Source organism: Abrus precatorius, unplaced genomic scaffold (genome assembly GCF_003935025.1).
Source record: "Abrus precatorius isolate BTA unplaced genomic scaffold, Abrus_2018 Scaffold9, whole genome shotgun sequence".
In the NCBI taxonomy this organism is placed as follows: domain Eukaryota; kingdom Viridiplantae; phylum Streptophyta; class Magnoliopsida; order Fabales; family Fabaceae; genus Abrus; species Abrus precatorius.
In genome coordinates, this window is record NW_020874439.1 from 5,776,780 (window position 1) to 5,800,438 (window position 23,659).

Consider the following 23,659-nt stretch of genomic DNA (forward strand, 5'->3'; position numbering starts at 1 on the left):
TAAAAAAGAAAATAATAGAAAATAAAATATTTTTTATTGATAACAAGAATCTCTTCCCAAGGAAACAAAAGGAGGAATTATGGGTTTTTTAAAATAATTTTAAAATTAAATAATATTTTATGTAATTTAAAATTATAAATAAATTTTGATTAAGTAAAAATTGTAAACTATAATAGGAGATTTAAATTTTTTATTAAATTAATTTTATTAACATTATTCAAAAGTTTATGTAATTTACTTTATTTAATCTTAGTTTATCTTTATTTATTGCCCTTTTATGTTCTCTCTCTATCGAAGCCCTGACCCGGTATGATAGTAATGGGTTTGATTTGGTTCGAACCGGGTAGCACAGATAACAGGTTTATTACGAGGGTTTGTATCGAATATATAAAATTTTATATGGCTTGAGTTTCTTTGTTTGCTAAAACCCTGTGCAGCTTTTTTGCTTCCCAAATAGGGTTTTGCTTACAATGGGAGGGACGCGAGTTCAAGTGAATAAGCCTCACAAGTCTCGCTTCTCTTCTAAATCTTCTCGGAATGTTCATAAAACATCTGTCAAAGGTTGAATTTTTTTCCTCTTTTTTCATGTTTGTCGTGTGATTCATGTGGCCGACCTGTGGAATAAGACTTTGTTGATGTTTTTGTTTGTCTTATGTAATGTTTGGTTTTTCGAATCGGTTGTTTAGATAGAATCGCGGTCGCGAAAACAGAGCGCAATGTTGGAAAAGGAGCACGTGCTGCTCGAATTCAGAGAAATAAAATGGTATTCGTCTCTGTTTTGTTGTTGTTATTGTACCTTGCGTGTTGCTTTTTTTGTTTTTTAATTATCAGAGCACTGATTGTTAGCAAATTTACAGATACGTGATCAGAAAAGAGCTGCGGTTTTGAAAGAAAAAAGAGAATTGAGTGGGTCGCGAAGTCCTCCTCGAGTTATAGTGAGTAAAGCATGGTTGTTTAATGGAATTGAATTGGGCATTTGTTTTTGAAATATAGGGTCTTGCTAGTAGGTTAAGAAATTAATAAAGAGTAAGTTTTTATTGAAAATTAAGTTAGGATGTATTGAAAATTACTAGCGTGAGAGCACTTATATATTTTTTTTACTTTTTATTTCATAACCAATGCCCTTAGGAGACTATTTAGCATTTTCTTATTTTATGTTATGTCCTCACACCGTATTATCATTTGTTCTTTGCAGGTGCTCTTTGGCCTCTCTGCTTCTGTGGATTTAGAATCACTTGCTGGGGATCTCTTGTCAATATTATCTAAAGGTTCTTCTATGGGTCTGCCAGGAACGGTTGCTTCTTCTGAATATAGGACAAGAATAACGGTATGCTGCATTGCTGCCTTAGTCTCTGTAAACTTATTAACTTGTTGAGAGGCTTTTATATGCGGGAATGATGTTTTACAATGGTGTAACATACATTCTTACATCACTTTCAACTACTTTATTTAGAATGTATTGTTTATCAATTCAACTGTTGAATTACCACTATCTCTTATCTTGAATTTTCATGTCAAATCTATAAAATTGAAATACCAAAAGAATGTGATAAAGCAATTTTTATTTTCATATATTTCAAAAAATATATCACAATCAATGAAATATTTTATAATTTTAGATTGATTTTAAGATGTATATTGACATTCGATATAAGAACTAAGAAGTCGTGGATGTGTTACGTGTATATGGGAGTACAATGTTGCTTTGGCTTGCATAATTGTTAGCACTTACTAATGAATTTGAATGAAAAAATTTATATAGATACAGCAATGATTGAGTTAATAGTCTGAAAGAACTTTAATGGTTAACATTTAATAATTATTTTTAATGATGTGGAGTTATGAAGATCAGAATGTATTCATTCTCATATATTAGAATATATACCTGCATGCTGCACCTGGTTTATAATGGAACTGCAGAACTTAACAAATTCAGAAATATAAAAAAAATTGACTATTACCTCCCAACTCCCAGAGCTGAGGGGTCCCAAATCAACAGCCAAATTCACTATTCAGTTTTTCCACACCCCTTTCTAATCCACATGTGCCTATTTGAATCTCTCTTCCGTCACATGTAATAGAATCACCTTTCTGCGTAACAAACTTCTCTTGTTCCTGGTAGCTACTACGTGTCCACCTCTAATACACTTTCCAAACCTTTGGGCCTTGGTTAATTTGGTCCAAGATTGGATCCTCATTTTCTTTATCAGTTTTTTGGGAAGTGAGCACCAAAATTGTAATTTATATTCATTGAATGAATATTTTATTATGCTTTTTGTATGAAGTTGTATTCCCAGGTTTGTTATGGTGAATAGGATTTTATAATATTGATCAAACGTTCTGCACTGCAGGTTCTAAAAGCACCTCATGGTGATCTCCTATCATGCATGGAAATGGCCAAGGTATTATTGTTTCTATCTGATTTGTTTTATCACTTTTAGAGTGCCAAAAATGTGGCTCTTGATTATCATTGGACATTGTTTTCATTGTAGGTCGCTGATCTACTGGTTTTTGTGACCTCTGTAAGGTCTTTCTGCAAAGAACCCGATTCTTACTACATTGACTCATTTGGAAGTCAATGCCTTTCTGTATTTAGGTCTCTTGGTTTACCAAGCACTGCTGTGTTTATTCGTGTAAGTTATGGTGGATTTAATGTTTTGAACTTATGAACTAATTTACATAATCTTATAACCTTTCATGAAGAAATCAAGTTTTAGCCATTTGTGTGGAATTTTCATTTTCTGCCTTCAGGATCTACCTACTGAGCTTAAACAAAGAAATGAACTGAAGAAGATGTGTACATCTAGTCTCGCCTCTGAATTTCCTGAAGATTGTAAATTTTATCCGGCTGATACAAAGGATGAGCTGCACAAGGTAGTTACTTCTCTCATTGTTGGGTGAAAATTATGATTGTACCTGCTGAACATATCATCAAATGAATGCCCAGTTTGATTATCTAAGCCTACTACTTCTTCCCTCTTTACAATTGCAGTTCTTGTGGCTCTTTAAAGAGCAAAGGCTTAAGGTTCCTCATTGGAGAAATCAACGATCTTACCTCTTGTCCCAAAAGGTTTGGATTTGTGCTGATCCAGCTCTGAACTTCTATAATGTGTTTTTTTTGAGGTTTTGTAGTTTTTCTTGAGAAATTCAAATTGGGAATATGAAATTCTCATGTTTGGTATATGCTTTAAAAAATACACTCCCAGGAAATTAACATGTTTTGCCCATGATGAGGGCTTGGTATGTTGCTTTCCCTCTCCCATGGCAATGGAAGTTATCTTGAAACCTGACTGTTATCTTCCATCCTAATTCGTTCTGCCCCATTCATTCTCCCATTTTTTGGAAAAAAGCTAAATAGATTTTGAAAAAAAAGAGCAAATAAACAAATTAGTCCCTGAAACTGACACTCTGTATACCTTTAATCCCTATAAGTTTTATTTTGTACAATTTGGTCCTTGAATGTGCTAATTTACTCACAATTTGGTCTTATTTGGGAACTAATTGAACCCTGGAAGTGCCAGTGTATCAATTTGGTCTTTGTTAATGTTAATTTTGCCTCCATTTACTCCTATTTTTCTTACATTTTTTTGTTAGAAAAGGACCACAACGTAAGTAAGTTCACACATTCAAGGACTAAATTTTACATAGAAAAACTTTCAAGGACCAAAGATCATACTTGTTAATAGCGCGCTATAGTGGCGCTATCGCGCCGGAGTGGTGCGGCGTGGCCATTGGCTGCCACTGCCACCACATCGCAGGGCGTTTGGCATGTCGCGGCAGGTGCGGGCGTTTGCAGCCAAAACAGTGAGACGTTCGTGTGCAATCGCGTGATTTAGGAGAAAGAAAGAAACCCTATTCTATTTTTTTATAAAACACACCATTTAGATTATTTGTTAAGGGTACAAAGGTCATTTGGGGGAAAAAAGAAACCCATCTTCCTCACACTCTCCTCTCTCTGCAAAAAGACCGAGATCTGCGTAGTAGTTTCTCCCATTCTCAGCGGTGCATCCAGTCCATTTCGCTGGAGAAATCAGCTTGTCCGGAGGCTCACCTGCTCCATTTCGCCGGAGGAACAAGCTTTTCTCGCATCTCCTCTGAGGTGTATCCTCTTTTTTTTTTTTCACCGGAGAAATTAGTTTTTCCGGCATCTCTATTTTTCTGTTCACCGGAAAAATCAGATTTTTCAGCTTCTGTTCAGTGATTTATCATATGAAAGCATTTTTGTTTAATATAACAGTCATGTTATAATGTTTTATATAATAATATATGCATATTATAAAATAGCGATCATCCTGCTTACGCTATTCCACTATAGCACTTTAGGGGTCAGCCGCTATTTGCCGCTATCCGAGATTAACAACTATGCCAAAGATAACGAAATGTCACTTTCAAGGACCACATTATATATTTACTCAAAAAAATGAAAATATTAATTGTTAACCCAACATTTTGAATTTTTCCCTTTAATAACATTCTTGAGCATAGTTTGACTTGGAATGTTTTGATATGCCTTGATCCTAACAGTTACCTAGCAAAGGTAACAGTCTAGTTTAATCAAGTTTGCAATTTTTGTGGCTGTAGGAAAACCTGAAGATTATATTATTAAGACATTAAGAGTTAATGTTCACATATAGTTTTTTTTTTTTTTTTTATGAAGTGCCCTAATGTTGTTTGGTCTAAAGATCTTGATTGATGGTATCAATTCATGAACAGGTTTTTTAATGACTTTATAATCTTTGCCACCCTAAACAATAGGTTGATGCAGTATATGATGGAAACTCTGAAAAATGCACGCTGCTTCTCACTGGTTATCTTCATGCTCGTAGCCTCTCAGTCAATCAACTGGTAATCAGCAAGTTCATGGATTTGCTATTATAGTTGCATTGATTTATTAGTTGTCTCACAGTTTTTGTTTTACCAGGTTCATGTGTCAGGTGCAGGAGATTTCCAATTGGGTAAAATTGAAGTTCTTAAAGATCCTTGTCCTTTGAATGCAAGGAAAAATCAGGACTTAATGGATTCAGAAGAAATCCATGCTGTGGAGGTACAGGCTTATACATTTTTGCAACTGTTAAAGGAACAAGTGTTATGGTTTTTAGGTTCAACTTCATTTTCAACACACGCATGTGCATACATATAACAATATGTCAAAAAATATAATTGCATGTGTGAAGTGTACAGATTTAAAGATCAATAATTTATCTATAGAGTATAGACACAATTCACAATAAAACATTTTTAGCATTGTTTGATTTATGTTGTGAACCCTTCTTAGTGGGAAAAGGCTTGATTGTTGTTTTTGCATATGCTAAATATATACATAAATTCACTTAAATGAATATGGAAAATAACAATATTAAATGAGATGGAATACGTTTACATTCGGTTGAATTGATGTTAAATATTAAAAGGACAGATTTTGTTCAATCTGAAAACATGCACATCCCTCCCCTCCTAAAATTGACTGCCTGAAATTTCTGATTTTTTTGATAGTCGCCAATTAAAAGGGAATATCTTTTCAATTTTTGTTATAGCTGTTGCATTTAGTACATGCTATTCGTAAGAATAGACATTGTGATCTTTCAATTATTTTTCTTCTAATTCTATGCTTTATTTATTCATGTAAACTGTGTTTACCTGTTCCCTGCTTTTCCACCTTTTTTATATTTTAGGTCATTGGCTCTTTGGTTCCAGATCCTCATAACCAGGAAGCCATAGTCATTGAGAATATACCTGATCCTCTTGCTGGAGAGCAGGTAGATAATGAAATCTCATCCCTTTTATTATTCCTTTTTTTAAGTTTATGTATTCATCTGTCTTTTTTTACCCGTTTTCTATAAACATTATTTTTTCATTTTAATATTTTTAATACTAAGACCAAATGGTTTACCAAAAGAAATTCTGAAGACTAGCCAAAATGACCTATCAATTGTTGCCCAATTGTTTTTACTGTTGATTGGTCAACAACAACCTTCCCCCCTCTTCTGTTTGAATGTCTGATTCTTCTGTTTAATATTTTGGGTATCATTACTTTTCACTAGACATGGCCAACAGAGGCTGAAATTGCTAAGGCTGATGAAGATGGAAAGAAGAAGATAAAAAAGAGGAGTCTTCCCCGTGGCACTTCAGAATATCAGGTCTGAACTTTTTTTATTCACTTATTTCATAGTGGTTTTTGATGACCTATTTGTTTTAATTTTTATTTTTTTTGGCTTACCAAATATCCAGTATAGAAATAATAGAATGTAGATTTTATTTAAATTTTCAGGCTGCATGGATTGTTGATGATTCTGATGAGGAGGAGTCAGATTGTGACGATGAAAATGATGATCATATGTTGTTGGATGAAGGGCAAGAAGGGTTTTCTGCTCAAGAGGGAAATAAGTATTCAGAATTTGATGATGACGCTTCACTTAGATTTGGAGATTCTGAGGAAGAAACTGACAATGATTCAGTTATGATGGTGAGGTTCTAGAAAACACTTGTTACATAAATGTTTGTCATTGTTGGACAGTCTCTGGTTCTCCCCCCACACCTTGGTCTGCTAAGCTTTTTCTAAACTTTTTGGCAGGCATTTCTTCATTTAATGTGTGTTTGTGGTGGGGATTAATTGACATGGTTGTTTGATAGCCATATTATTCATTAATTTTAAGAGCGACCTTTAGTAGTTGCCATCATTGGATCATTGTTAAATTTTATGAGCTTGTGCACCACACAAGCTTTTAATACAGTAGATTTTGTGAGAATTTCATTAAACCTACTGTTATTCATTTGTGCACAATTCATTTTAATGGATTCTAAACTCTCATCTATATTATCAATGCATGACTACTTTTCTGTTGTATATTACAGGAAGTGGATAACATGACCAGAGAGAAGATACAAGATGAACTAAAGGAACTTAAAGAAGCACATGCTGCAGATGAAGGTGCATTTCTTTCCTTTTCTATTTTTATTCAAATTTATTGGTCTCATTTGCCTCTTTTTGAAAAAGGCATGAATGTTTGGTCTGCCTATGTCTAAAAGTTATCCAAATGAGTTTATTTTTTAAAATTTCTACTTTCTTATTCATACCTTTTGTATTTTGTTGGGAAGTTTGCCTAAGATAACCAGGAATGAGCCTATGAATATAATGATACTCTTTCTAATGTGCTGCCTGTCATTTGTTTGTTTTCTTGTTGCAGAGTTTCCTGATGAAGTGGATACCCCATTAGATGTTCCTGCCAGGAAGCGGTTTGCAAAATACAGAGGACTCAAGTCCTTTAGGACTTCTTCATGGGATCCTAAAGTATGTGTGTTGGAAATTCTTTATATTTAGTTTTTGTCTCTTACCTTAAAATATTTCTGACATTTCTAATAATATCAGGAATCTCTACCCCAAGATTATGCCAGAATTTTTGAATTTGATAATTTTAAAAGAACACAAAAACATGTTCTTGCTAAAGCCTTAGAACTGGATCAAGAAAACCGGAAGGACTGTATTCCAGTTGGCTCATATGCTAGACTGCATATCATGGGAGTGCCTAGTGCTGTTGCTTCAAAGTTATGCATGCTTGCAAAGACAATACCAGTTACAGCATGTGGCCTGTTGAAGCATGAGTCCAAAGTATCTGTTCTTCATTTCAGGTGATTTTGTGTCATTATTTTACCATTTGCATTGTGCCCTCCCTCTAAGTTATGGTCCTTTCTGAATATTCAAAAGATGTGTCATGAACCAAAGTCACTTGTGTTTTGTAGTGTGAAGAAGCATGAAACATATGATGCACCCATCAAATCCAAGGAAGAGTTGATATTTCATGTAGGGTTTCGGCAATTTGTTGCCAGGTAGGGTAGTCAATTTGAACAACCATGGCGTATAATATATATTGTATAATATATATCTTTTTTTGGGAGAAATATTTAGTTAATTGCAAATTTTTGCAGGCCAATTTTCTCTAGTGAATTCATAAATACAGACAAGAACAAGATGGAGAGATTTCTCCATGCTGGGCGCTTTTCAGTTGCTTCAATCTATGCACCAATTTCATTTCCTCCTCTTCCTTCAATAATCCTAAAGAGAACTGGAGGGGATGCTGCACCTGCAGTGGGTGCTGTTGGCTCACTGAAAACTGTTGATCCAGATAGGATAATCCTTAAGCGGGTTATTTTGACAGGGTATGTTGTTGATATTTGTCAAGACCTGTTCTGTTTTCTTTTTTTTTTTGTCTTATTTCCAATACTGATTCTTAGTGGAAATGTAACTATTGCCACTTTTAGACTTACATCATCTTTGTGAAAATCGATTATTGAATTTATGTGTTGCTTATTTGGAGTGTTCAAACATTTTTGTGGTGCAGTTACCCCCAAAGAGTATCAAAACGTAAAGCTTCTGTGAGACACATGTTTTATAATCCAGAGGATGTTAGATGGTTTAAGGTGAAATTATATTTTACCCAATTTATGGATCTTTAAATTTTACTAGGATGGTAGCAAAGAGAATTGAAAGAATTTACTCCCCAAAATTTGGTTTCCATTGTCGTCATCCTAATGAGATTTTAATGTCGGTGGTGATTGCAGCCTGTTGAGCTTTATACAAAACGTGGTCTTCGTGGGCGAATTAAAGAACCTGTTGGTACACATGGTAAGTTAGTAATGTTTGAAATCCTTATCATTAATCTTACTATGAACATTCTGGCAACTAGTTATTTTAGGGTCAAAATATATTATATGTTGCTTGATTGCACATGTACATGTGCTTTCCATGATTCTCAGTGACAATTTTTATGTTTTCATTTATTATTTCTGCTTGTTGCCTGTCATATTTGATCATATTCTTTTATTGCTGTTTAGGAACAATGAAGTGCCTTCTCAATGGGGTTCTTGAACAGCGTGATACTGTGTGTATGAATTTATACAAACGTGCATACCCGAAGTGGCCAACCCATCATTTTCCCTTATCACAATAGTGATGGGATGGCTGTTGAATTCTGTTATTGGTCAAGGAATTCAGAAGAAAGCCAATTGTATATTGATTGGGAATGAAGCTATGGTTCAGATTGATTTCCTCGTATGGAGGATGTAGTTTAGTGACAATTTACTTACTTTTTTTCCACCCCCTTTTGCCCATGTGCTCCCTTTTTGTATTTGCATACAGGAGTATTGAAGTGTAATAGTTATTCCCATGTACGTTTAAAAGTACTTGGGTAAATGTGTTAATTTTTGTTTTTCAAGGACCATATTTTTTTCATTCCTGAACGAAGTGCATTTTAATGTAGGCAACATCATACTCCTTATGAACTTGGGATGTATTGACCCACTTGAAGTTATTGGTTTGAACCTTTCAGTCGATAGTTATTATCTATTGGAAGTGCTTAATTTGAAGTATTATTGAGTCGGGTTTAGTTCTAAGTTTGAAGCATTTTTGTCTTTGGTTCTTCGCGTCTAAAGACTTGTTCCGTGTTTTAAACATACAAATATACAAGTATGTTTTTACGCGGGCAATGCAGCTAGTCAAATTTATTTTTACACTTAAATTATAAAAAATAATTAAATTTAAATTTAAATATATATTATACAATAAAAAATATATAATTTTAATAATTTAAATATTATTATTTGATATGTTAAGTATTTATACTTGTACATATACACACGACACTTGTATGCATAGTGGGAAGGGATCCAATTGCAATTGAAAGTGTTATATGTGTGTGTGTGTGTGTGTGTGAGAGAGAGAGAGAGAGAGAGGATTAAATTGTTTTAGGTGTAATTTTTGTTAAAATTATCCTGCTTAATAACTAATTATTGAGTCATTAATTTAAATAATAAAAAAGGATTTGCTGTTGTAGGGAAAATAATCATTTAAAAAAAATTATACACACATTTAGGAATTATTGGCAACTTTGTTGTTATTGTCTTATATTTCATTTTAGTATTGAAAATATGTTAACAAAAAAAAAAACTGTAGCAAGATTGAAAGAGAAAACTGAATTAAAATTCGTTTTTAAGTGAAATTTTAGGCTGGTGGAAGGTAGTGTGAAGTGAAAAAGAAGGTGAAGACAAAAATTAGAGAAAATAATAAGAGATTAAAGATATATATATATATATATATATATATATTATAATTAATTATAAAAATATAAATACTTTCTACCGTGAATCATGTGATATCATATTTTTATTTGAAAAACTAATGATACTATCATTAATTAGAAATACCTGTGATAAAATGTCAATTTAAATTTTATTAAATAATACTATCACTTTTTTTTTATATCATAATTGCCTATAACTTCCACCCCCTCCTTCACTCTCAATAAAATAAATGTTACTGATTGTTCTAATGAAGTTAAAAGTGAAATTTTTATAATAAATAAATTTTATTTTATAATATTTAATACAGTAAGCATGTTTTTTAAGAATTTTTGTATTTTTAATTATTTAACCAGTTTCATAAGGACACTGAGTAACAAAATCTAAAGAATATAACAAACGAACAAATCATGTTTTTTCAACGAGTAAATATTTATTTTAGTTTCTAAGTAAAATGTAAGTATTGATATTTTTGTCGTTAGCTTTATAAAAATCTCACTTTAATTTTTAACTTTACGAAATCACATTTATATTAATTCTATTTAATACAAAATGACATTAAAAATAACATAAAAAGGATTAAAAATAAATATTTTTTAAGATATTAAAGACTAAAGTGAATTTTTTTTTATAAAATTAAGTGTTAAATTGACAAATGTTAGCTTGCAAACTCAACGATTAAATTGAATATTATTAAGAAAACAACAACTTTTGCACAAAATTAAATTTGTTTATTACAACTTATTAGTTGATGCTTTTTTCACTGTTGATTCCTACCATAGTTTTACATAAAGATCACTCTTAATTATGGCATCTTAATCTATCTTCTATTCTTTTTCATTATTATATTATTATTATTATTTTGAAACTAATTAAATTTGATATAATCTGAATTGATACGTTGAATTTTGTAAAATCCAACAATATTAATATTGAAAAATAAGATTGCACTTATTTTATTTTATACAAAAGATTGCCCCAGTGTTGTTGTCAAACAATTTCTTAAGCAAATAATGATAATTTATAGGTTTCAAACATAAGGTATGTGTCTAAAAAATTTGATACCTTGAGGAGAATTTATGTTTAAAGTCTAGTTTAATACAACCAATTGATTTTTATTTTATTTCTTTTACCTTTATGAACTATAAAATTGTTTATCAAATTTTATGATTGATTCATCTTACGCATTTTAGTACATAATTAGTTTAAAATACAATTTAATTAGTTTTAGTTTGAAATGAATTTCTTTTTACATTAACGAATACAACAAAATGAGTGATATTCTTTAAACAATACATGTATTTGAAAATAAACATAATCTATTTATATAATTTAATACTGGTGGAATATTATTTTCTTATTTTAGCGCTTTCTCTGTGTATTCAAATTTAAAGTTCAATCAAGATCATCTTTCTCAATCGAAGAAACTAGTAAACTACTTTAAATTACTGTACAAGACTTTTATAACACTTTCGAAACTCACTTGATATCTTCAATTCTTCAAAGAATAAAAAATAGAATGTATAATTAGTGTGCATTGAAAGAGGATAATAATAAATCAACTATAAAAATAAAATAAAATGTTTGAAAAATAAGAAGCAAATAAGGGGAAAAGAGATACAAGAGAGAGAACACTACCAGAAACACGTTTTATATAGACGGATTTTTTTTGTCTGTAATACATACTGTTTTATTAAATTATTTATAGACAAATTTTTCTTGCTATGATGTGTGAAATCACACATCAAAATCGTGTCTACTCCTTTTTCTTCTTCTCACTTTTCATTATTTCTTCTTTTTTTCATCTTCCTGTCTTTGTCTCTCTCTAGCATTATCAGTTTTTTTGGCATTTGCAAGTGGTTGGAGCATTCATTTGAAAAATAATTTGTATCATTGTGGTACGATACTTTAACTTTTAATCGATTTAATTTTTTAATTTTTGATGTATAATAGAGACTTAAAATTTTTAAGATAGAGTTGTAGGACTAGAGATTGTATGACTGGGGGATAGGTATAGAGGTCTTTTCCTGAACCAGATTGTTGTGTGTTATGGGGTTGTTTGTACTTGCAGAGATTGTAGAATATGCATGTTGTATGTTGTGAAGTTATAAGAGGATATGCTCAAGAACAGTTTAGGATTGTGATGTGTATATTTTTTATGAATTGATTAATAATAGATTGTTATATAATATATAGCTTATGTGCAAAGGAAATGTAGAGTTTTGTATCAAGTACGAGAACAAGATAAGGAAATATACATATATACAAGGGAGATTCTGCCAAAACTTACATTAAAAATTTGTTGTATTAACGTGTAAACAAATATAAGAAAATATTCGTATATTAGGAGAGATTCTGCCAAAATTTATATTATAAATTTGTTGTATTAAGTGTAAACAAATATAAATTGGGGGAGATTATGCTGAAATTTACATTAGAAATTTGTTATATTAAGTATAAACAAATATAATAAAATATTCATATATTAGGGGAGATTCTGCTAAAATTTACATTAGAAATTTGTGTAATATAAAATAAAAGGTTGATACAACATTGTGTATTTGTGTATTTGGTCTCTAAACATGTTTTATATTTGATTTAGATATGGCAGGTAAAGGCAAGAAAGGTGTTGCTCAGCGTCCTAATCGTGACAACACTCTTTCACCTACTACGCTCACTTCCACTTCCACTTCCACACCAACACTCGAAGAGACATCTTCTCAAGATTTAGAGTCAGTTAATGAGGATACTATATGGTCAGAGACGGTGGGTGGTCTTTATAAAGGTCACATTTATGGCATAGAGAGCCACTTTACAAACTCCATATCCCCTATATCTGTTATCGGAGATGCCCCTTCTCTTGCACTTGAGGAAATGGAGGACATGGTCCGCACTCAGATCCATGTCCTCAATGAAAAACTGCAGAAGCAAAATGAGGAGATGTGGAAGATCAAGAAAAGTGCATGGAAGAAGAAGTGGGTGCAAAAAATAGAGAAGAAAATAGAGAAAAAGGTGAGCTCGAGGATGCAGAGAGAGGTACAATAGCAGCATATGCAGATGCAGCAGATGTATGCATATTTTGAGCTTATGAGAGCAACCAGCTCTACACCTCTTCCTCCTCTTCCACTAGCTCCAACACCATCAATCTTTAACTCCTCATTCCTCCTCCAACTCCTCCCTCCACTGATCTTGATACTTTTTCAGAAAATGATCACACCGATTATTAGTTATATACAATTTTTATTTTATTTTTGACATTATTTATTGAGATGTTCATTTCTTCATTTGTAATAACATTTTAATTTTATATTTTATAAATAATTTCTAATTTTAAATATATAATTTATAGTTTTTATTATGTTTATAATTTATGATAATTAGGAATAGCGAGGAATAATTATGTATATAAAAAAATTAAATTTTTTTTTGAAATTTCACAAATGGATTATATATAAATTTTTTTCGTCTCTCATTTATAGACGAAATTTTCTGTCTATAACTTACAGATGAATTTTTTCGTTTATAACTTACAGACGGATTCAAAAATTTGTCAGTAATTATTTATTGACACACATATTACAGACGGACTAGAATTGTCTGTAAATCTGTCTTTAATGTTAAAATTTATCTATAATAATTAAAAAATCTATCTATATTTACAGGTTTTCTAGTAGTGGAATAAATAAAATATGAGTTTAATTTTAATATTGTTAGTGTAAAAAAATTGTATACTATTAATTAGTTAAAATAAATCATAGATATTATTTGTATATTAATTATTACTAAAGCTAACTATTATTTTGAATATGGTCATCCATGATTGGATGATAATGTAAATAGTTAGTATATTTTTACTAAATTCTAAAATATTAGACAATTTAATTATTTTAAGAAGTTATGAAAAATAATGAATACAATTACCAACGAATGCACCTATTAAAACTTATAACAATGTCTTAGAATGAAACTAAGAATTAATAGCGATTATTATGTTGATAATAAATTTAATTTAATAAGCATATATATTTTAAATGTAAATTATTATTTATTAACTTAAATTTGTAATAAGTAAAATTTATTAAAAATATATAAAAACTTCTTGGGGTCTTATGTGACTTGGGGATTTAGACAAATGAGTTATTGGCCAAAAGTGTTACACCACCTTCTTATAAGGAGTTTTTAAAATTATATTTAAAATATATCATGAGTGTAAGAAAGAAAAGAATACATAATATTTATAAATTTTATTTACATCCTGAGCCGGCAAAATGGGCCAGCCCGATGAATTGGGCCAAAAAAACCCGTAAAATAGGCGAGTTTGAGTTATAAAAAATAAGACTCGAAATTACCTTGGGTCATTTTGGTCTAATCCAAATAAGCCTGGTACCCGATAGGGCTTTAACTGGGTTGGCTCATGCAGGTTCGGACAGCCTATATATATATATATATATATATATATATATATATATATATATTGAGATTAAATTCTGAGTTTTAAGGAGTTTGGAAGAGAATATATTTTAGTTTCAAAATCCTAAAATATATGTTAATGAAAAAGAAATCATTACTCTTGATGATTCTAAGCTTTCTCAAGAAGTTCCATGTTTTTAAATTTTGATATTTAAATCTTTGATGGACTTTTTTTAATCTTTGTGAACTTGCTTTATATTTTTGTGGACTTATTGTGTGTATAAAAATAAAAAATTGGCTGTTACAAAAATAAAAAAATAAAAAAACCAAATAAATGGTCTAATATAAAAATTAGACAACAAAAACGAGTGGTCTATTAAACTTTTGCAAAAATAGCTTAAAATAACCTATTACAAATACTAAAATTAGCAATAAAAATAATGATTTGTTGTTATAAAAATAGTAAAAAAAATGACATGTTACAAAAATAAAAATAAAAATTATTTGAGTTGTCGGACCAGCCCTTAAAAGCCCGTAGCCAGCATAGGGTAAGACTTGGGCAATAAAAATATAAGCCAATTTTTATCTTGAACTAATTAAGCCTGACCCGTTTGAGCATATTACCCGTATTGGGCTGGACTGGGCTAGGTTGGGCTGAACCGCCCATTTTGACAGCTCTTCCTCGTAGCTTGTTAACTTTTTCAATAACAAATTTTGATTAAGTACGGGTAAATCTTTAAAATGTTTGAATAAAAGTGAGTTTATTTATTTTTTATTTAGACCAATAATATTTTTTAAGGAGTTTCATTTCTTTTAGTTTAAAGCACATGTATTATTTATTGAAAGCAACTATGTTTCATTCACTAAAATTTGAACTTAAAATTACAGGTTAAAACGATAAAACCTCCTACTAATTAATTCATGTGTTCAAATTATAGAATTTTGATTTCTTTAAATAAAGTATCAAGTCTTAATATTATAAATAATAAAAAAAGTTTTAAGATAATTTTATCAGCCCTTTAACGATTTCTCCTAACTTAACTTCTATTAGTTGGGATCCAATATAGTCTTGGGAGATTGAAGATTTCAATTCTCAAGTTTAAAAGGTTAAAAAAAAAGGGAGCTTAATGCTTTGTCCAACTTGTATATGCATATGTGAGGTTCAATGAACAATCCCAGATGGTTAGGACTCTATACCTCCTTCATCCTTTGCCAATTTGGTCATTCTCTTGCCCCTTTCATATTAATTTTGTGTATGTATTCTTAGATTTGGTTAGGACTCTACATCCTTGATCCTTTTCCATGTAACTTAATTTTTTATCTTTCTATATCTCTTGCCCCATTTATTTACCAAAAAGAAAAGCAAAATAAAGGGGGAAAAAAATCAATAATGATCAAGATGACTCATGATAACCATTTTTTTCCCCTTCACTTAACACTATCTGTTCTATCATCAACCTCCCAATTAATACAATCACTATATATCAATGAATTTTTCCCCACCTTGTCCCTTTTTTTTTACAATCAAGGCTTGGGGCCTAGCTAATTAATCAATTCATCTACTCTATTGCACTATTTTCTCTTATCTCATAGATGCATGCCCCTACCTTAGTAAGAACTACTTGGCATGCATCGCATGCACATGCATTCAACTAAATACACCCCATCACTCGTATTAGATTCTTCATAGCATCCTGCATATATAATTCCTTTAAGATTTCAAAGGTATTTTCACTTTCTTTAGACCAATTTTAACCATTACCCTTTTCTTCCTCGTACTCATGTTGTGACTTGTTAGCAACATCTTCATGATGGTGTTCTTGGCCTTCATTGTCTATCTCAATAACTGCTCCAAAATGAACATGGCGGTCTTCTCCAACAGGAGAATTGATAGGGTTTTTTTCACAAGAGTTGGTAACAGCAGTTGTTGGTGCATGTTTTGGTGTCCTCACATCTTCATGATCATGATTATGATAACGACCATGATCATGGTGTTCATCAAATTTGGCATTGATGTGATCAAAGCATCTATACAAATAGATTAGAAGCCAACAGAACCATGGGATGGCAACCAAGGTCATGCCAGCAATGAGATAGAATCGTGCAAATGTTGAATTTGGCAATATTATGTACATACAAAGAAAGATCCCTCCTCCAATGGTGCATGCCAAGAAAATTCCAGAGATGAGATATACTCTAACATCTCCTTTTCTATCTCCCATTGAAGAGGAAGAGTAGGATGATGGGAAGATCAATAATGATCACTCTCTTTGTTTCTCTTTGTAGATCTCTCTCTCTTGTTTTGTTTTGTTTTGTTTGAGGATTTTCCAGTAGCTCAAGAATGGTGGTTTGATAGAAATCACATGATGATGATAGACAATTTCAAACAAAGGGATAAATTTGAAGCGTTGAAATCGGAAGAAAGTTTATTGGTCAAGCAAATATTACGCTCGAAGAAGCCCAACTTTTTTAATTTATATGATTCTTATCATGCTTTGCTGAATAAATATTCCTTCTTCACTGTGTCCTTCAATAAATAAAAATTTGTTTATCAGGTACCATTATAAGATATATTTTATACATTTTCTTATCAATATATTTTATTTTCATTTCTCAATCAATGCTAAAAATGCCCTGAAATTTCAAATTGATTCATAAAAGATAAGTTAAAGATTCTTTTAATTTAGTCCCTAAAAAATATAATGTTAAAATTAGTCTTGTAAGGTGTGATTTTTCATTTATTTAATCTTCTTGTTAAAAGATAAATCTAATTAAAAATTATTTATCATTGACTAAAATTTATTAAAAATCACAAGACTATTTAAGTTTCAATTATTTTAAAAGCTCTTATAATTTTATATTTCTAAAAAATATTTAACCAATAATGAATAGTATATTACAAAGAGTGTATTATTAATATTCTCATCTTAAAATTTATTAGTTTCATGTAAAAAGTGTTTTTAGTCGCCATAGCATTCTCAAATTGACATAAATTAAAAATGTATTAACACATTACATTGCAATAACACCATACATCATCGTTTGTATAAGTGCATGTTAATTAACTGTATTATTTAAGGATCCATTATTTTTGTTTATGCATATGAAAAAAATTATATATTAAAAAAGATTGTACACACTTTGATGACTTAGCTATCTAAAAAGAATTATTAATTTTTATTTTCGGCTAAAAGATATCATTTATACATACTATTAACTGATTTTGAGAAGGAAATAATATATAGGGTTTAAAATAAGTAGAGATTGACATTATTAGCAGCAGATTAAGCAAGAAAATGGTATTTAAAAACTTACCTCAAGAATATTTCTTTTGTACACAATAAGCCTTACGAAGAAGAAAGGACAAAAGGGGACAAATGAATGAGAAAAAGGGCAAAGTGCATGTTGGAAATCAAAATTGTGCACCCAATATTCATATTTTATAACTTTATTAATTGGGCTTACTCGAAGAAAAATATTTTAAAAGTAAATGACATTTTATTTAAAAAGACATGTAAATTTAAGGAGAGGCAATATAATTGTTAATTTTTTATTTTAAAAATAAAGAAAGATATTTTTATATTATTATTTTTTATATTGAGTTTAGCATTAATTATCCAATAACAGATTAAGAGAAGTATTCAACTTTGAAGATAGCATTTTATGATGGAAAATGGGTTTATAAAAACTTTGTAAGCACTCATTCATCACCAATATAATTTGTGCTGGGTCCCGAAAGCATATTAATATATATTTTTTAATTATTACATATATCATGTTATATTATAAAGTCTGGCATAATTAATAAATGGCTAAATTTTTAAAGCAAATTGACGGACCTGCCCATAATATACAGAAAAACCTTTAATTAAGAAAATTATACTTACTTAAGGAGTAAAATTAATATTTTTATCATTTAACTTTAAAATACTTCAACTTTATTTCAATTTATTTTGGTCTTTTAATATAAAAAAAACACTTTAAATATTTTTTTATAAAAATATTACTGTTATTAAAAAATATTACTACTTGTTCAGTTTATGTACTGTTTATTTTCTTTTTCAGACTTTTGATATGAAAATTTTACTTTATTTCTTACTTTATGTAAATATTAGAATGATGGATTCTATAATTCAAAAACTAAGACGGCTAATTTTATAATTTTAAAAATTAAAATGATTTGTTTTAGTAATTTTAAAGACTGAAAATTTATTTTTATAATTTTAGAAACTAAATAATAAATGTTTAAGAAAGTTAATATAATTTGCAGATTAACACCACTCCATTTTTATGCTTTGAACGATTGATTTAGTGATTTAATAAATTGAATTAAGGGCCTAATTTTATTATAATAGTTTTTCAATCTGACTGACATTAGCAAGAATTTGCATATAATGGATTAGCAAGAACTTGCATATAATAGATTTTTGACTAAACTAGCATTTTAGTCTCTTTTGAGTTCAGCAATTTAGTTCTTAAGACATTTAAAATATCACATTAGTCCACAACTTCCTTCTCCGTGATGCATTTTAGTTCCTGACGTTAGACCTCGTTAAGAGACCGTCACAGAAGGCTGAGCTGTCACGTTAAGTGCTACATCAGCATCCCAGTTGGCAGCAACGACATCGTTTTGGAAGTTGACGTGACATAGATAAATGCGAAACGGTGTCGTTGTAATTGAAACACTTTTGCCCAAATTGAATCAAACATTTTCTGATTATTGTCGAAGAACCCTACCCTAATTCCAGGCTCTCTGTCGCCCAAATTCTTATTCGTGGTTGTGTTTGGGGGTAAAAAATTTGATGATTGAAGTTTGTTGTTGTTGAAGAAGTGCCAACACATGGAGAATTCGATAAAAAAAAATTTTCTTAATTCATTGAGTCAATTTTTTGGTTAGGGACAAAGAACCCTAACTGTTCAATATTTTGGGGACGATGAACCATAAGTGCTCATTGTTTTGGGGACGACGAAGCCTATCTGTTTTCTTTCTTCTTAATAAGTGTCAATATGGTTATTGAAAAATATTTTTTGTTTGTTATCGAGAGATGGTAGGAAGTGGTCCCTGGTAGGTAGTGGTCCCCTTATGTTTCCTGTAACTTGTTATTTTTTAAAATTAAAGAAGATAATGTTAATGAAAGTGGTCCCTTTCTGCATGGTTTAACCCATTTTCCTATGTACGTGCATGAAAGTCATTGTTTATTCAGTAAATTAGTTTAAATTTGCAAAAGATTGCTAACTTTATTGATAATTGTTTCTCTGTAAATGCAGTCAATTAAGTTTTACATTCACCATAGAGGAAAATTTTTGGAAGAAAATGGAATTAAGAAGGAGTATAGGTAGGATAAAATTGAGGTTTGGGCTGATGTTGATGAAAATATGGTTGATATCTTTAGCTTCATAAACTTTGCCAAGGCAATGGGGTATTTCAATAACATAAAAAATATATTCTGGTCTGACCCTGATAAAGAGTTTGATGAATGTTTGAAATTATTAAAATATGATACTGATGTATTGGAAATGTGGTTGTTGCTAAGAGGAATAGAAGAGAGATGCATGTCTATTATGAGCATGAGATAGGTAGATCACAATTGCTTGAAGACAGTGAAATTCTAATGTTGGAAGGCCCTGAAGGTGATATTGCAGCAATGAAAGAAGAAATTCAAGTTGAAGAAGCAACAATAGAAGAAGAAATTCAAGTTGAGCAACCAGCAATGGAAGAAGGTTTTGAAGTTGAACAACCAACAACAGAAGAAGTACAAGTTGCACAACCAGCAATGGAAGAAGTACAAGTTAAAGATGTAATAGTTGAAGAATTAGAAGTTGAAGTTGATAAGAAACAACAAAAGAAAAAGGCAAAAGAAAAGTAAATTGGAAAGGGAAAAGGAAAAGGTATCTTTAGTAAATCAGCTGGGGAAATAAGAAGAAGAAGTTTGCAAATTAGAGCCATGAAAGAAAACGTTCAATCTGCTACATCAGAGAAAAAACAGGAAAAAAAAAAGCATGGGAAACAAAAAAGGAAAAGGGAAATAGGCAAAAAAAACTAAAGGAAAAGGTAAAGAAAAAATGACCTATATTGATGAAGAAGATTATTTACACCAAGAACTTTATGAAAATACTATAGAAGATGTAGAAGAGGTGGGTCATAGGGAAACTCCAGAAAGAGAAGAGCATTCTGAAAATTTATGGAGGTCTGAAGAATTAAGAACTCCAGCAAACTCATCAGATGAAGAGGATAGTAACAAACAAGTTTTTTCCAAATTTAATGAATCTGAAAAATTTGAAAATGTTTACTTGGAGCTTGGAATTGAGTTTGAAAGTTTATAATCTTTCAAAAAAGGTGTTAAGGATTATACAATTCAGATGGGAAGAGAAATAAGGTGGGTAAAAAATGACAAAGTGAGAGCAAGAGCTAAGTGCAAATATGAAAACTGCAAGTGGGAAATATATTGTGCAAAAAATAATGTCACACATAGCTTCCAGATCAAGACTTTTCTCAGTAGCACATTTGTGGCAAAGTTTTTAAAAACAAACAAGCAACACAAGATTGAGTTGTAGGTAAGCTTGTTATAAAACTAAGGAAACACCCAAATATGAAACATTCTGAAGCTGTTGAGTACTTTAAAAAGAAATTTGGTGTGCAGATAAAAGATACCAAAATATACAGGTCAATGGTTAAGGCAAGAAAGATTGTAGAGGGAAGTGAGAAAGAATAATTTGCAAAGTTATGGGACTATTGTGGAGAACTTTTGAGAAGTAATTCGGGTTCAACTGTCAAAATGGAAATTGATCCTCAAGTTGAAGGTCCACCACAGTTTAAAAGATTGTATATATGTCTTGCTGGGTGTAAAAATGGCTTTAAGGCTAGATGCAGACCAATGATAGGGGTTGATGGTGCATTTTTAAAAGGTTATTACCGAGGACAGTTGTTGACAGTAGTGGGACAAGCTGCTAATAATCACATATGGGTAATAGCCTACGCTATTGTAGATGTTAAAAATAAGGAGAATTGACAATGGTTTTTATCACTCTTACATGAAGATATGAGAGATTATAAGCAACATGGTTGGAATTTCATATCTGACATGCAGAAGGTAAACATCTACGTAGGATATAATTTCTCATTACTTAGAATTGACAGGGATTGAATTGCATGTTAAGAGGACTGCAAGTAGACCTAAGAAACAAAGAAGAAAAGATGAACAAGAAAAGCAAACAACTGAGAATCCACAGAAACATAAATTGAAAAGAAAATTGCCACAGGTTAGGTGTTCATGTTGTGGAGTTCTAAACCACAACAAACAGACTTGTCTTGTACTGAAAAAGCAAAGAATAGAAGACTCTCAAGCCCAACACAACAACTCAACACAACAGTTCATCACCATTCCTGCAGAAGAAGTCTCAACACAACAATTTTCTACTGTACCTACAAAAGAAGGGCCAACAGATGCAGTACCACAAGAAAAGAGCGGTAGAATTAGGCCTAAATTAACCACTAGGACAAGGTCAATTGCTGCAAATGTTCCCACATCACCTCAGCAAAAAAGTCCACCACCACATTCACCAAATGAAAAGGGAGATGACTCTACAAAAGTTGCACATTTCATGCCAACACCTGGAATTAGGACTGCAGAATGAGTTGTTCTGATTATGTTACTTGTTTTCATTATTTTTTACGTAACAAGTTTGTATTATGTAAGACTTCTGTCATTTGGACATGTTTTATTTGGAATAGTTATTTTGATTGAACAAGTTGTCATTTCAATTATTTATTTCCACTGAAGTGTTATTTTATATTTATGAATGTCTGTTATTTATGGTTTAGTTGTCTTTGCTTCATTCATGACCCAAATCAACAGTTAGAACTCCAGCTTATATAGCACCAGAGGTTTGATTGCATTAGAATTGACAGGGATTGAATTGCATGAATAATTCATCAGTTAGGGACTAAATTGCATGATTTTTATTATATTAAGGACTAAAATGAACTTCGTATTTTACTGCAATGTTTGATTCCAGCTTTGCAATAACTGATGTCAGGTGCACACCATAAGTTTTGTGTGTGACATCTATGGCTTTGTAAGCAATTGAAGGATGAAGTCTTCAAGCACCTTGTATGGGAATGTTAAATCTTCAGTTCTATGTTTCATTTTTCTTTGGCGAGAACTGTTCAAAATCTATCTTGTCAATATGCCATCTATTAAATGATAAAAAAATTCAATAAAAAAAAATATTTTTTACTTCAGTGCTCTCCTCTTTCCTTTCAAATCACACATATTTGATCCACTTATAATGCATTCTAAATTGTAAATTCATATAGCCTCCAAGTTACTTTTACTTGTTCATAGTTATCAGTACTTGACAGAACAGGCTAACAAATTACTTTGCTTCATTCTTCTTTTCATCAATTTTTTCACTAAAATATAAATGAAATGAGGGTCAACAATGATTACAAAAGCATTCTTTATTAATATTAAAACAAAATTTTATCCAATTCTTACAACAAAGTACATGACAATACACATCAAAATACAAATAATTTGTACAAACAACTTTAATATCTTAATTTCAGCCTCTAAATATGTTTGACAGCCAAATTCTTCATCCATTCTTCATTCACAGCTACTGCACTTGTAAGAGGAGACGTTACTTGAGAGGTTGCATAATTAGCAGCATTATAACTATCTTCCATACTATTTTTGTTATCAGCCCATGCAAAATAATTGCAATGTTCACCAACCTACATCATGTGTAACAAGTAATTTAATTTAATTTATCAGAAATAACAATCGAACACAACAATAAATTAACTTTGTTTACCATATATTTGGGACATCTAAAGAACAATCTTCCAAGATTAGCTTTTGTTTGTGAAATTCTAATAGCTGCTTTCAACCCACAATGACAAATCTTGCCATTTCGTTTCTTATTTTGTTCTAATGATGACCTTGAAGCAGAACTCATTAGAGGGCTTCTATTGCTATTACTAGCCATATAAAGTATTGGAAACCAAAATTGTGCAAAGAAGGCACGAACCTAATAATAGAAGCAAGAAACCCCAACAATAGAGGAACGGAAGAAACCCAACAAAATCAAGTAACTCAATTGCAACCATGAACCCTAACCCTAATGGTGGAAGAAGACCAGCGGCGCAACATATATTCAGAAAATGTTTAATTCA

General features: G+C 30.9%; 3 protein-coding genes across 5 annotated transcripts in view; 2 read left to right on the plus strand and 1 right to left on the minus strand.

The window, feature by feature from the left end:
• Positions 1 to 385: 385 nt before the first annotated feature.
• On the plus strand, positions 386 to 9,391 carry LOC113849122 (pre-rRNA-processing protein TSR1 homolog). Of its 3 annotated transcripts, none has more exons than XM_027478771.1 (21): positions 386 to 561; positions 687 to 763; positions 858 to 935; positions 1,196 to 1,327; positions 2,352 to 2,402; positions 2,493 to 2,633; positions 2,752 to 2,874; positions 2,993 to 3,070; positions 4,756 to 4,845; positions 4,922 to 5,044; positions 5,673 to 5,756; positions 6,042 to 6,137; positions 6,269 to 6,463; positions 6,853 to 6,928; positions 7,185 to 7,288; positions 7,367 to 7,626; positions 7,738 to 7,824; positions 7,924 to 8,154; positions 8,337 to 8,415; positions 8,557 to 8,620; positions 8,830 to 9,391. In XM_027478771.1, the coding sequence occupies exons 1-21, from the start codon at positions 471 to 473 to the stop codon at positions 8,943 to 8,945; spliced, it is 2,376 nt and encodes a 791-aa protein (XP_027334572.1). In that variant the 5' UTR covers positions 386 to 470; the 3' UTR covers positions 8,946 to 9,391. The 3 variants fall into 3 exon arrangements, with proteins under 3 accessions (XP_027334572.1, XP_027334573.1, XP_027334574.1); XM_027478772.1 differs by having other exon boundaries at positions 441 to 561; positions 2,993 to 3,080; positions 4,766 to 4,845; XM_027478773.1 differs by having other exon boundaries at positions 491 to 561; positions 691 to 763.
• A 3,648-nt stretch (positions 9,392 to 13,039) lies between these two features.
• LOC113849093 (protein transport protein SEC23) overlaps positions 13,040 to 23,659 on the plus strand; it is a 28,937-nt gene continuing 18,317 nt past the window's right edge. The window contains exon 1 of the mRNA XM_027478704.1: positions 13,040 to 13,050. The gene's annotated coding sequence lies outside the window, so the exon portion shown is untranslated. The remainder of the gene's footprint in view (positions 13,051 to 23,659) is intronic.
• On the minus strand, positions 16,233 to 16,703 carry LOC113850658. The gene has a single exon (XM_027481230.1). The coding sequence runs from the start codon at positions 16,701 to 16,703 to the stop codon at positions 16,233 to 16,235; it is 471 nt and encodes a 156-aa protein (XP_027337031.1).